At 36.9% G+C, this 14,615-nt stretch overlaps 1 protein-coding gene across 1 annotated transcript in view; it reads left to right on the forward strand.

Annotated features, from left to right (window-relative positions):
• SPATS2 (spermatogenesis associated serine rich 2) overlaps nt 1–14,615 on the forward strand; it is a 134,805-nt gene that overhangs the window by 82,822 nt on the left and 37,368 nt on the right. Inside the window, exons 5-9 of the mRNA XM_027844435.1 lie at nt 2,166–2,274; nt 4,070–4,119; nt 6,185–6,446; nt 8,360–8,566; nt 10,796–10,931. Of these exons, the coding sequence (XP_027700236.1) occupies nt 2,166–2,274; nt 4,070–4,119; nt 6,185–6,446; nt 8,360–8,566; nt 10,796–10,931 (764 nt within the window). The remainder of the gene's footprint in view (nt 1–2,165; nt 2,275–4,069; nt 4,120–6,184; nt 6,447–8,359; nt 8,567–10,795; nt 10,932–14,615) is intronic.

Genomic DNA, 14,615 nt, shown 5'->3' on the forward strand with positions numbered 1-14,615 from the left:
TTTTCAGTTCTTCCAAGGTGCTATGATAAGGGGCAAGGTGTTTCCTCTCCACCACCACAAGCAGCTCCACCACTGTAGCACCCCACCTCACCCCAGGACCACCCCTCAGAACTGTGACCCAGATGCAAGCACAAGCAAAGCAAGAGATTCCTGCCTCAGCACTGGCAAAGAGTTCCTTGCAATCCCCCTCTGATCAGCCACTCAATTCCCTCTCAGTCTGTGGGCCAGAAACTCAGGAGGCAACCACTGCCCTGGGGGCGGCTGAGACCTAGCTTCTTTTCTCACTGCACTTNCCACTCAATTCCCTCTCAGTCTGTGGGCCAGAAACTCAGGAGGCAACCACTGCCCTGGGGGTGGCTGAGACCTAGCTTCTTTTCTCACTGCACTTACAGACTTTTCCCATTGATCTTCTAAGTTGTCTTTGGCGTTCATGGGTTGAGAAGTCTGGAAACCACCACAGCTGCCCACGATTCATTCCTCTGAGGCCTGCTCCAGCTTCGCTGCAGCCTGTGTGCCCATGCCAAACTGCGCTCCTCTCCCAGCCCAGCACAGTATACCTTTCCAATCAGCCATCCAGGTTGTCGTGGGCTGGAAATTTGTTTTACTCAGTTTTTTTTTTTGTGGGTTCTGCTGCTTTAGAATTTGTTTAGAGCCATTTTTTATAGATATTTGGAGGGGTTTGAGGGAGAACTCAAGCAAGTCACTGCTTTCCCTCTGCCATCTTGGCTCCACCCCCAGCCTTTCTGTGTTTGTCTTGAACTTTCCTCTCACCATAATGGCTCTTTGTGATCTGGTTCTTTTTTGTTTGCCCATTCTTCCAAGCTATTTCTTGACTTTGGACATTATGTTAGTGCTGATTCTATATACTTCAAGGTGGGGGGAGGGATGTCTGTCCTTTTACATCATCCTGCTGCTTTCACAGCTCAGCCAGGAGCCTGTAAGTTTTCAGTGCTCTTAAATTGGTGTGATCTAGGGAGGTGTGTTTACTGCCTTCCAGGTTTGAGTTCTGTAAGTTCTTGACATAGGTTTGGGTCTGTTGCCTTATGAGTGATTGAGTTTCAGTAGACTACTGCTAGATAACCTTCTGGGAGGTTCTGTAAGTTTGGAGTCTCTGAATTGTCATCTCTCCTTTGTTCTGAAAGGACAGAATTAAGTCCCTGCTACTCTGCTTTTAGGCTTAGAGATGCACAACTACTTTTCTGGAACTTGTTTTGTGCCTCATACACAGCCAGGTCAGTCCAATCCTCAAAACCAAGACTCTCTGCCCTGGATCTGTACCCCAGACCTGGGCAGTGGGTGACAGAGCTGAGAGATGGCACCCATTCTTGTACCCAAAGCTAGTTCAGGGGTCCCCTGGGATATGCTTCCTACCCTGGTACTTTCTCTACCCTCTTTCTGTCCCTGAACTCTGGAACACTCTGTCTACTGCTGTCACGCAGCTCTCTTTGCCAGCCCCTACCCAAGTTTCTGCAGACCTCTCTATCTCCCTAAACTTCCCTGAGCTAGAAAAATGACCCATGGTGATTTTTACTTGGCTTTCCAAGTCTGATATGTTTCATAGATTGTTACGAAGAAGGTGTGCTAGGTAAGCTGGGCAAACATGCTTCTCATCTCACTCCTCCCCCTTCCCAGTGCTCATTGCAAATATTTCTCAACTTCACCTTTGTTCTGAAAATTAGAAAAGTTATTGACTCTCAGTATCACATGATTATAAACTTGAATACCTTTTATTTGGGAGAGGGTATGTATTTTTTATGTCTTGCAATTTTACTTGTTTCTTTTCCTTAAAATTAAATTTCCTTATGCTTCTATGTGTATACACAGCACAAATTTCGCTGAGATAGTAATATGTGCTTTGACTAATGCTAAAGAATGACAAATATTGTTAAGAAAAAAATGTCACTTTTTTCCAGTGCCCTAAGTAATATACTATTGCTCTTGGCAATTCATTTTAAAAGGTTAATGAGTAAAATGACTACCACTTCCATCTTTTTTTTTTTTTTTTTTTTTTTTTTGAGGCAACTGGGGTTAAGTGACTTGCCCATGGTCACACAGCTAGTAAGTATCTGAGGCTGGATTTGAACTCAGGTCCTCCTAACTCCAGGTCCAGTGTTCTATCTACTGTGCCACCTAGCTGTCCCTCACCACCTCCCATCTTTTCACAGATCAATGCAGTACGTGCGATAGTCCCCAATCGGAGTAACAATGAAATCATCCTAGTCTTGCAGCATTTTGATAATTGTGTGGACAAAACAGTGCAAGCATTCATGGAAGGTAAGCCTCCTTCACGGTTTTTAAGTGTACTATATAATGCAGGGCTTCAGTCAGTAAATATTTATTAAGCTCCTTCTGTAGGCCCAACACTGTGCTAAGTGCTGGAGATACAAATATGAAAAAAGAAAGATAATTCCTACCCTCAAGGAGCTTGCATTCTCTAAGGGGAGAAGACCACACACAAAAGGTAGGAGGAGTGGGGCTGGGGAAGTAGGTACTTGGTGCCCCAAAGGAGTATAAGCTGGTGGGAAAGGAAAAGATGACTGCCTTGGGAACCATCTTTAATGGAAGCTTTGGGAGGAGTCCTTTGGTCTGCCTCCAATCTGAGGGGAAAGGGTACTGAGGTGCTGATAAGGGGTGAGTAACAAAGCTGATGCAATTACTCCAGGTAAGGAATTTCCTTGAGGGGTTTTTTTGGGGGCAGGGTAAGGCTAGTCTAAAGAGTGAAAGTAAACTTTTTTTTTTAACATTCATTCAGATATCTTATATGTCATAGCTCATTTAGCAGAACTCATCGTAAGACTATAGTATCTTTTTTCATATAAATTATAGTATCATTTTACTTCCCTAAGCCCCTTAAGATATTCCAAGAAGATTTATTCCTTTCTCTCAAAATATATTTTACTGCTATTCAAGAAAAAACCATACTGCCACAGTGACATATGTGTTGAGATTAGGTTAGGTATTTTCCCAAGTACGCAACCATGGGAACGTGATTCATTACTCCATCAATTTATGGCAACCACTCAGATTTGGTCTTGATATCATTTGCTATGATCTTCCTTCTTTGGTGCTCAGTTTCTTCATTTGAAACAGATTAGAATTAAATTCTTTTCCAAACCCTCAAGAGAAACACTAGCAGAAACCAATGAACAAGACTTTTCTATCATATCACATAACTATATTATGCTTTTTCTAAAATTGTAAGAATGGGTTAGAAAATTAGCTAAAGTCAGCATTTAATTCATGTGCTGAGCTTGGGATGTGAAACTTTTCAAGCTGATGTGGTGGAAACTATCTGGAAGCATAGATAACCTTTGCTTTTTTTCTAAGATACAGAGTGAATATTTCTCCTCAATGGCCATGTTTGTGAGATTAGATTTAATATATAAATAAATAGATGTATATTTATATTATTATTATATATTATATTCAATTATTAATTTATTTAATTATTAAGCATAAATATATAAATAATATGAGGCTTTTTTTTTCTTAGAAGAGTTTTCTGGAAAAAGTTTTAAGGAGAAGTTGTCTGAATCATTTAAAGGCATTCTGCATGTTTAACCAGGAAATGGGAGACTTATGGTGGTCATGATAGCTGTCTAAGTATTTGAAAGGCTATCATGTGGCAGAGGGACTAGATTTGTTTTATTTGGCCCCAGAGGGCAGAACCAGAAGAAGTAGGTAGATGGAAGCTGGAAAAAGTCTGATTTAAGCTTGATGTCAGGAAAAACTTCATAACTTTTAGACCTGCTCCAAAGTGGAATGGGCTGCCTTGAGAGGCAGTGGATTCTTCTCGGAGATCTTAATCCAAAGCTGGATGACCCCTTGTCAAGTATGTTACACCAGAGATTCCTTTTGTGTGTGGGTTGGAGTAAATGGTTGCTGAGGTTCCTTCTGGCTCTCAAATTCTGTGATTCTGTCACAATAGGCAGGCTTCCCAAAGGCAAACATCATATTGGAATTTAACCTTTCCCATTATAAGCTTTTGGAAATTCTCAAACTACTGCATGACATAGTGACACTAGTTCCTGATTAATTATGGGGAAAAAATGTTGCTTTCCTCTTGCAGGCAATGCCAGTGAAGTACTAAAAGAATGGACAATAACAGGCAAGAAAAAGGTAACTTGAATGAAATTTAGTATTGTGCTTTTATCTCTGTATCGTCAAAAAACAATACACCAAAACTTAGTAAGATGTATTCTATGAACATTTTCTATTCACCTATTTTAAATAATGGCCACTTTCTTCCATCAAGGAGATGCAACTATGTCTAAAATAGGTAGCAAATCCATGTGAATGCTACATAAAGGTTTAGGACAAGAAACAGATAGCTTTACTGTGTTGCATTTGCAGAGGGGCTATTGATTTTAGACAGAAAGTGAAACTGCAGAGCATGTCAGGGAAAGCAGAGCTGCTCCAGAGAAAATTCTCTCTCCAGTGGTTTTCAGAATCATTTGTGTCCTGGGTCAGTTAGAAGGTTCCTTTTGTTTTTTTTAATTTTAGGTCAAACAACTGCTTCTACTCCTTACCCATTGTGTTGTGGACCCTGAAATCATAGAACCAGAACTCAAAACCTAAATAGTTGTATAATGGTGCCTAGAGAATGCTCTCAGAATTATACCTATTGGGTGTTTATCAGGGGATGCTCAGCATTTCAGTGTTATGTATCAAAGGGGCAGTTTACAACCTGAAACCAAAGGTCCTTTTGGAAACTGGTCAGAATAGATGAAAGGGTCATAAGCTCCTGATAAGTTAATTTCAGTTCTAAAATGTTGATGTCAGTAGGTTTTTTTTTTGTAATTGTAATTGGTTCATTATACTTTTAATTAAACATTTACTTTCACTGTCTAGATAATTGACATCTTTGTGTACTTCCATATCCTGAATTTTTGGATCTGTTTTTGCATGTGGATGGGCAAGATAGTCTGGTTACCCATTAATATCATCGAGTCTGTGTGTGTGTGTGTGTGTGTGTGTGTGTGTGTGTGTGTACACATATACATATATATTTTTGGGGAAAATAAATACATCTTGAGCTTATTGAACGAATCAATCAACAAGTATTTCTTAAGTACCTACTATATGTTAGGTACTATACTAGGTGCTGGGGATAGCAGTAGAAAAAATGAAGTATCCCCTACTTGCAATAGAGCTTACATTCTAAGCACCTTAAAAGTAGAAAAACAAATTATTTTCAGTTTTCCAAAGGCATCTTGTGTCCTCTTCTATTCTCAGTATTCTCTTACTCAGTTTGTGACCTGATCAGCTTCCAGAGATTTAATTAGTATCTTTATGCCAGTGACTGCAACACCTATGACTTAGTCTATCTCCAGACAAGCATCATTAATTGATTACTGTCTCAAACTTAACACGTCCAAAACAGAATTCATTGTCTTTTCCCAAAACCCACCCATATACCAAACTTTCCTGGACTCTTGTAACAGCTATCTGACTCAAGTCTCCACTGTCTCCAGTTCACTCTACCTACAACTGCCAAAGTGCTTTTCCTAATGTGCACATCTGACTGTGTCATATTGCTATTCAGTAAACTCCATTGACTCCCCCTGCTGCCTGTAAGATCAAATATCAACTTGTCTGTTTGGTTTTTTAAGACCCTTCACCACCTGACCCTAGTCTACCTTTCCAGCCTTATTATAAATACAAACTCTTTATTTCTCTTTCTGCATTCTACAGTTCAGTCAAACTGACATTCTCTTTGTTCCTCAAAAATTACACTCCATCTGTCATCTCCATTCCTTTACACTGACTCTTCTATATTCCTGGAATGACCTCCCTCTTCACCACCACCTCTTAGAATCTTTTTTTTTTTTACTTCAGAATTATACTTAAGAGGCACCTTCTACATGAAGCCTTTCCTGACCCCTCCCCAGCTGTTTGTGCCCCTACTCTCACAATGTACTTTTTAATTATTTTGTACATATACTGTTTTTACTTACATACATATGTGTTATTTCCCCATTAGAATGTAAACTCCTTAAGGTCACAGCCTTTTTAATTTTTTTGTTTATGTCCACAGTCCCCCCTAGCTTAGTGTCTAGCACTTAATAAATGCTTACTGATTAAGTTTATAAGTTGCTAAAGGGTTTAGTAATTAAACTTTCTCTTTGGGTTGTGGGGTATTTTTTCCTTCCCATTCCCACACTCCATCTTTAACAACTCTTAGAACAAAAAGAAGAAAAGCAAACCAAAACCTGCAGCAGAAGCAAGTAACAATCTACCAGACACAAATAAGCTGCCATCCACTCAAGAGGAGCAGTCTATAGCTTCTTTGGATAAAGGTGGGATTAATGGTTACCATGTCAATGGTGCAGCTAATGATACGGAGTCTGTGGACTCTCTCAGTGAAGGCTTGGAGATACTTTCAATAGATGCCAGAGAATTGGAAGATTCTGAATCTGGCACACCAGGCATGTCTGATAGAACAGGTGAGCTATTTGAAATTTTTTCATTTGTTTTGTTTTTAAATGGGAATTGATTGAAAGACACAGGCTAGTAGCTGAGGGAGTGGTTAAATAAATTGAATCCAGTTGATTAGCTTTGCAACTTTTTAACTAAGAGGGTTTTATTGGACATCTTGTAATAATGCAGGCTTAGAAGAAAGTCAGTTATTCATCTTCAGAACTTACCCATGTTTAATTTAAATGAGATAATATTTGCAAAGTACCTTCCTCAGTGCCTTGTACATAGTCGGTGCTTAATAAACTCGCGTTCGTTTCCCTTCTCTTCTTATAAAAATCTGGTTTTATAGCACATGATATTAACTTAGTACCTAGATGCCGCTGCCAAATAGTGGGGGTGGAGGCAGTTGTGTAAAATACAATTAAAATAAAATAGTTTTGAAAGCTGATTAAACTGATAATGCTGGGAAGGGGATAAAGGAAAAGGTTTATGTATGCATACATACATACACACACACACACATACACATACAGGCATGCATGCTTTTTCATCTGTGTTTAATGCACAGTGTAGAACATATAAATGAGTGTAACCCTGAGACAAAATTATGTAGGAGTCAGAACATGGAGTCAGAAGGGTTGAATTTGAATTTAAGTTCTGATACTAGCTATGGGACCATAGTCAAATCATTTAACTCATTAAGCTCAGTTTTCTGTGAAATAGATCACATTTCCATTACGTCTACCTCAGTGGGTTGTTTTGAGGTAGGCATTTTGTCAGCCGTAGAGCGTTTTATGAATGTGAGTTACTACTAATTATCTTTTTCATCTGAATCACATTCTTAGTTTTCATAAACCCCATTTTCTTAAAAGTAGGATTCAGAACTAGTGTTATTCCTTTTTGAATGGTTTAGTTTTTAAAAATTTTTGTTGATTATGTTACTTTTTATATCACCCTCATTTCCAAATAGATTCCCTCCCTCTTCCCCTACCCACAGAGCCATCCCTTGTAACAACAAAAAAAAATTTTTTTTAATAGTTTAGTAAAACTAACCAACATGTCAGCCAAGTTTGGTGGTGTTTGCTATAGGCCCCCACCTCTTTAAAGAAGAAGATAGTGTGAATTATATATATGCTTCTTCAGGGCTAAGCTAACACACTGTTGAGTTTCTGCTTTTGTTCTTTCTGTTCATATTGTTGTAGTTATTGTATATATATTGTCCTGAATCTGCTTACTCTGTCTTCTAAGCTTCTTTGAATTCTTCATTGATTAGTTTAATTTTTATCACTTCTTTGTTAACTCACTTACATTTTCCCTCCTGTCAGTGATTTGCAAATGTAATAAAAAATATAATTAAGTTTTATGTGAGCGAGTCCAAGATTCTCCTTTGTTGCTTCTTTATTAATACATGAAAAAAAAAGTGAAGAAAATTGTGCTTCAGTTCACCCTTACTAAATCATATGATCATAAAAAGTTCTTATTTTCCTTGGGTTTCATTTTCTTTTTAAAAACCAAATTTGGACTCACCTTCAATTAGCAATTGTGGTTCCTATTATTCTGGTTCAATGCAAACTCTTCCCCTTCTTTCAAGATATCTTATAGAAGTTGGAAGGAGCTGGTAACATATTGACTCTTATTTACTTCCTTACCCCAAAGCCAAGGGTATAAAGTAGTTGGAAATAGGGCATTACATTCACCTGCCTTTTTTCCTTTAAGGAATCACTCATCAGGGTAAATGGGGAAAGGAGGATAGGAGCAATTAATAACTATTTCTACCTGAGCCCATATTTGTTCTTTTTAATCAGATCGTTTTGTTTACAGCCATTTGAGGGACATTGTTTTTTTCATAACATTTTGACCTTTCCTGTTTTTTCTTAGAACAATTTAGCTTAATTTTTCCCAAACTTGACGTTGTAACTTTCTCCTTTTTCTTTGGCAGTGTCAGTGCTGGAGAATGGTGTTTCTGATTTTAAGTCCAAGTCTCTGAGCATGAATGCCACTCAAACCTCTCAACAGTCTCTGAAACATGAATCCAGGAATCCCACCAAATCTCTGTCTAGACCCACCCCAGGCACTCAGTTTTCAAGTCTGGGATCTTTCTCCACAATAGAAGATGTTCCACTCTCCTCTACTAACAAAAAACTAGGTAAAGCAGAGCCTCTCCATGAGAAGGAGATAAAAACAATGCCCTTGAGCAACAGATGGAAAATACCTTTATGGTTCTACTGATAGGATTTCAGTAACCTAGAAGTAATATTTAGTAGTACAAACTTGGCTCTCTTTCCTGTTAGTAACTACTAGGGCTCTTTTCTCTGCCTCCCTGTGCGCAGTTGGAATATGACAGCAATTCAGATGTGGTGCCTCACATAGTAGTCTTGTTGAAATGACAGTGATCCCTTTTCTGAAAAGCAGTCAGGCTCCACTGCCAGGATGTCTTATATGTTAACATTCAGCAGTTCCTTTTATTTGCCTTACTACAAAGACTTCTCAGCTGGTATGCCATTTCATTTACATTTACATTGCATCTTTTGGTGGACCAAAAAGTAAAAAGCCATAACAATGTGATGCCCAGGTTTTAAAGAGACCTTTACAATCTCTTCAAAATCCAATTTTACCTACTTTTAATAGACCTAAGACCTCTAGCTCTAAGATTCCAGCTTTAGATAATGTTTTCTGAGAAGCAAACATTTAGTAGTGATGGCTATTTTACCTTTTTTACTACAAGGAGCATTACAGCAAGCAGCCAATCATTTAATTTAATATGGTAGTATAATTAAATGGCTGTTAGCTATAGAAAACAAATCACTGAAGAACTGAAAATGAGTATCTCAAAGAGGGTATTAGAAAAGTGCATGATAAATGTGAATGGGCTATAGCACATAACAAATAAGGAACTTTTAAGAACAAGAGTAAAGAATATCATAGTGAGGGTGAGAAATAACAGATGAACAGTCAGGTATCCTAACAATGTGAAGAGGAAGTGAGGAAAGTCCCCAATTCATTAGGTAGCCCTAAATTTAGAAAGTGGCAAACTTAATAGGAGGACGTTGACAAGAGTTGCACAGGAAAGGTAGACATGAATGCTTTTCAGTCTCTATAATTGGAGGGAGTATCTAAGGTCATAACAGAAACATTTTATTAGTAAACTATGGTCATGTATTTTGGTGCATAGTTGTCTATTAAGCTCAAAAAGAAACAAGGACCACCAAACTGTGCATATAATGTTCCCAGCTGGCCTCCCATTGACTTAGAAAACTACATATTAACATTATGTATGTTCTATTGTATTTTTATTAATTTTATTAAATATACCCCATTGCATTTTAATCTAGTTCACGCTGCATTCAGGAATATTGCAAGGTGACCTGTGTTTGACACTTCTGGTCTCCTTCATTTAAGAGTCCAAGTATAAAAAGGCACTAGCAATATACATATTATAAGACCTTCCTTTAATTAAAAATGTTTCCTTTTTCTTATCTGGCCTTTAACCTGGCCTAGCTCAGTGGAGCTCAAAATCTTTCTCATCTTTATATGCATGTATATGAGACAGGGATTTGGTTTTTGGTTTGCTGTTTTGTTTTGTTTTTTAAATGGAGTTTCTCTTCTTCTGCTGCAAATGCTGCAATAAGAGAGATTCATAATATACCTGACTGATTTTTTCCTTATACATAAAACCAGTCAGGCAAATTAACATAGATTCCGTAGGCCCACAGCCTTAAAGAAATCTAGATAGGCACTAAAAAAAAAGTGAGATTATGACAAGGAAGAATTTAAATAGAAATAGAAAATCTGTAGCATGGCACTGCACCGTATTTCTGTAGGCACATTAACCTCATCATTAAATACACCAGATTATTTTTAAAATGTCTCAGGCATATTTATTTCATTTTCGTACATACCTGGCAAATTTATGTACAGCCAGCTCTTCAGTATTAATAGTATAGCATTCACTTGGTAAATTGTCCAATCTAAATTCAGTCATTTTAGGGTGATTGGGAAAATTATGGACATTTAAAGAATCTGTAGTTTGTTTTCATACTGCAGATTAAAACACCAGCAAAAAAAATTTCCTTTTTGAGGGGAAGTGGTGACCATTTGGGAAAGATTCTTAGTTCCCTGTGACTTGTCATATTTAGGTTTCCAGATTCACTTCCAAGAGACTTATGGGGGCAACTAGGTGGCTCAGTGGATAGAGCACCGGCCCTGAAGTGAGGAGGACCTGAGTTCAAATCTGGCCTCAGACCAAACACTTGACACGTACTAGCTGTGTGACCTTGGGCAAGTCACTTAACCCCAATTGCCTTACCAAAAAAAACAAAAAAAACAAGAGACTTATGGACCTCTCACTATCATTTCTTGCTGCTTATTTTCCTAGGTTCCAATATTGAAAAATCCGTCAAAGACCTACAGCGTTGTACAGTATCTCTTGCACGGTATCGGGTTGTGGTTAAAGAAGAAATGGATTCTTCCATTAAGAAAATGAAGCAAGCCTTTGCTGAGCTTCAGAGTTGGTAAATTAAATTGTATCACAGAGGTGATCACACATACCAATGGTCTAAGTACACTTTGTACTTATAGGGGAAAAAAGGTTGAATGCTCATTTGGATTCCTGTTATACTACCTCAGGGTTGAATGCCACTTTTAAGAGTTAAAAGTGGTCTAGAGGCTGTTTGGGCTACTGTCTTAAGTTTGGACATCAATTAGAAAGAAGGAATGTTAGGGAATGATTGTAGAATAGGGCATATGTGGCTCTGAGACTTGGATTATGATTTTTTTATGAGTCCTCTAAATCAGAAATTAGCAAACTTTGTTATTTTTAAATTTTTCTTCTTTTCTATATTGATGCCTTTTTTGTTCTTCACAATTGTTTCCTAATATGTACACATATGTAAGTGAATACTCCACTTTGCAACAAACAATTCATCAAAACCAACACCTGACAACATAGGCCAAACTATGCAAACATATGGACCTGTACTCTACCACTGCACCTCTATCTTTCGTTACATTTTCTCCAGGACCAAATCTAGCCATTGCATTTAATCTGTATTTAGCTTCCCTTTAGTGTTGTTTTCATCTGTGTTATTGTAATCATTGTTCTTTGGTTCTACCATCAGGTGATTCCACATCAGTTCTAACAAGACTTCCTGTTTTAAAAAAAAGTCTTCATGTCCATTGTTGCTTTTTGTTTGTTTTAAATAAGTTTTTGTTGATATCTTCACCATAGTTTTTTTTACATCACCATAGTATCCCAATTATCTATCTTCCCCTTCCAGAGAGCCATTCCATGTAACAAATGGTATTTTTAGAGAGGAAAAAAAATACACACAACTATTCATTATGTTGAAAAAGTCCAAAAGTATGTTCAGTGTATGACACCTGTAGGTCTACCACCTCCACTAAAGGTTAAGTTTGGGGGTATCCTTTCATATCTCCTCATTCAAATCGTGTTTGACGTTTATAATTTTATTAAATTTACTTTTAATTTTTTAGTGTGTAGTTCTTCCCATTTACATTGTAGCAGTTACTGTGTACGTTGTTTTCTTCACTCTGCTCACTTCACTCTGCATCAATTTATATGGATATTTCCATGCTTCTTTGCATTCATCATATCATTTCTTATAACTCAGTAATAATACATTACATTTATGTACCAGTTTGTTTAGCCATTCCCCATTTGATGGACATCTAATTTGTTTCCAATTCTTAGCTATCACAAAATGTGCTGCTTTAAGTATTTTGGAATATATGAGGACTTCCTTCTTATGAATGTCTTTCTTGGAGTATAAGCCCAGTAATGGAGTCTCTGGTTCAGAGGGTATGGACATTTTAGTCACTTTACTTGAATAATTCCAATTTCTTTGCAAAATGGTTGTATCATTTCACAGCTCCACCAACAATGTATTAGAGTGCCAATCATTTCACAGTCCCTCCAACATTGAGTGATGTCATTTTTTGTCATATTTGCCAGTTTGCAGGGTATGAGGTAAAAACCCAAGGTTGTTTTAATTTGTATTTCTCTTATTAGTAGTGATTTGGAGCATTCTCTCATGTGGTTGTGAATAATTTGCAATTCTTTTGAGAATTGTTTGTTCATATCCTTTGACCACTTATCTGTTGGGGAATGGTTAATTAGTCTTATGTGTATTTATTAATTGTTGATATCTTTTGGATACCAACTCCTTATGAGGGAAATTTAATATGAAGATTTTTTTCCTATTTAGCCACTTCTCTTCTTATTCTGCATGCATTAATTTTGTCTGTGAAGAAGCCTTGCATGGTCTTTTGTAGTTGCCTCTCTTATTTGATTAAGAATACATCTCCCACCCATAGTTGTGAGAGAGATATAGTCTGTTTCTCTTCTGATTTTTTTATAGTATGATCTTCTATATTAGGGTGTCATATCTTTAGAATATATTGAGGAATATAGTTGTTCTAAGCCTAATTTCTGCCAGAATGCTTTCCAGTTTTCCCAGCAGTTTTTATGAAATAAGGAGTTTTTCCCTAGGTAACTTATGTTTTTCGCTTTGTCAAACACTGGGTTATTGAGTTCTATTGTTTCTGAATTTTCCCTTGTCTAGTCTTTTCCATTGATCTCTCTGTCTTTATTCTTTAGCCCAATACCAGTTGGTTGTTGAATACTGCTGCGTTTTAATATAGTTTGAGGTCTAGAAGTACTATCTCTCCTACTTCCCTACTTCTTTTTATCATTTCCCTTGATTTTCTAGATCTTTTATTTTTTCAAATTAATTTTATTATTGGTTATCAAGTTATAGAAAGAATCCCTTTGCTGATTTGATTGGTATAGCATTAAAAGTATAAATTAATTTTGGTGGTATTGTCATTTTTATTACATTGGCACGGTCTAACCACGAACATTGAATATTCCTCTAACTATTTAAGTTTATTATTTCAATAAGGAGCATCATGTAACTGAATCCATATAAGTCTTTTGTGTCCTTCAGTAGGTTGACCCCCGGATACTTTATGCATTTTGTAATTACTTGGAATGGGATTTTCCTATTATTGCTTGTTAGGGTTTGTTATTATTATATAGAAATGCTGTTGATCTTAGAGGATTTTGTTTTGTAGTCTGCAACTTTCCTGAGTGGTCTTAATTAGTATCTTTGCTTATTCCCTAGGATTTTTCAAATAAATCATCATATCCTCAGCAAATAGGGATAGTTTTAAATCTTCTTTACTTATCTTTATGACTTTAATTTCTTTCTCTTGCTATATTGGTGGTGCTTAGTTTTAAAATGTAATATTATCTATGTTTTACAGTATTTTTATTTATTTTGTTGAAATATTTCCCAGTTACATTTCATTCTGATTTAGGCCTTACTTGGGACTGTTGTGGACTGCATGTGGCTTTCAGGCCATGTATCGTGTGTTTGACAACTCTTTATCTAGTGTCTGACTGATGTTTGTATTTAACTGTATGCAAATGATGCAGTTTTTTTTTACTAGGCTTAAATTGTTATTAAAGGATTTGTTCTGTGAAGTTTGGATTCAAAGGGCCACACTTGAGGACCTAGAGGGCTACATGTGGCCTCACAGCCACAGATTCTCCACCCCTGGTACTAGGCCTTGTTTATAATTTAGCTTTACTTTCCACTTATATTTAGAAAACTTTAGAATGAATATTTTCCCCAAATCTCTTCTTTGTCTCATATGTACACTGGCATGTTTATGGGCTTTTTAATCTAAAAGAAGTGAAAGAAAAAACTGGAAACAAAAGGGGGTTCCCATTGATTAGGAAATGGCTAAAAAATTTGTGGTATATAAATGTAACGGAATATTACTGAGTAAGAAACAGTATGAGGGATTAAGAGAAACACAGAAAGACTTTATGAATTGATAAGAGTGAAATAAGCAGAACCAGAAAGATGATATTTATGATAACTTCAACAATGTAAGAACAACAGAATGAAACTGGATGCTGTATAATTATAATGACCCAAGAAGAGTTGAGAAAATGCATCTTGCTCCTTTAATTAGAGAGCTGAGGCCTTGTGGATATTAAATGTTGCATGTGCTTCAGATGAGCTCAATGGGTCAGTTGGTTTTACTTTACTATTTTTGTTTCTTTGTTACAAGGGAAAGGGTAATGAATGTGAGAATGAAGGGAAGGTCACATCTAGAAATGACCGTGATTTTAAAAAAAACCGAAGCGATCAATAACACTTTTAAAA

Source organism: Vombatus ursinus, unplaced genomic scaffold, assembly GCF_900497805.2.
Source record: "Vombatus ursinus unplaced genomic scaffold, bare-nosed wombat genome assembly UNPS02014941.1, whole genome shotgun sequence".
NCBI classification, from domain to species: domain Eukaryota; kingdom Metazoa; phylum Chordata; class Mammalia; order Diprotodontia; family Vombatidae; genus Vombatus; species Vombatus ursinus.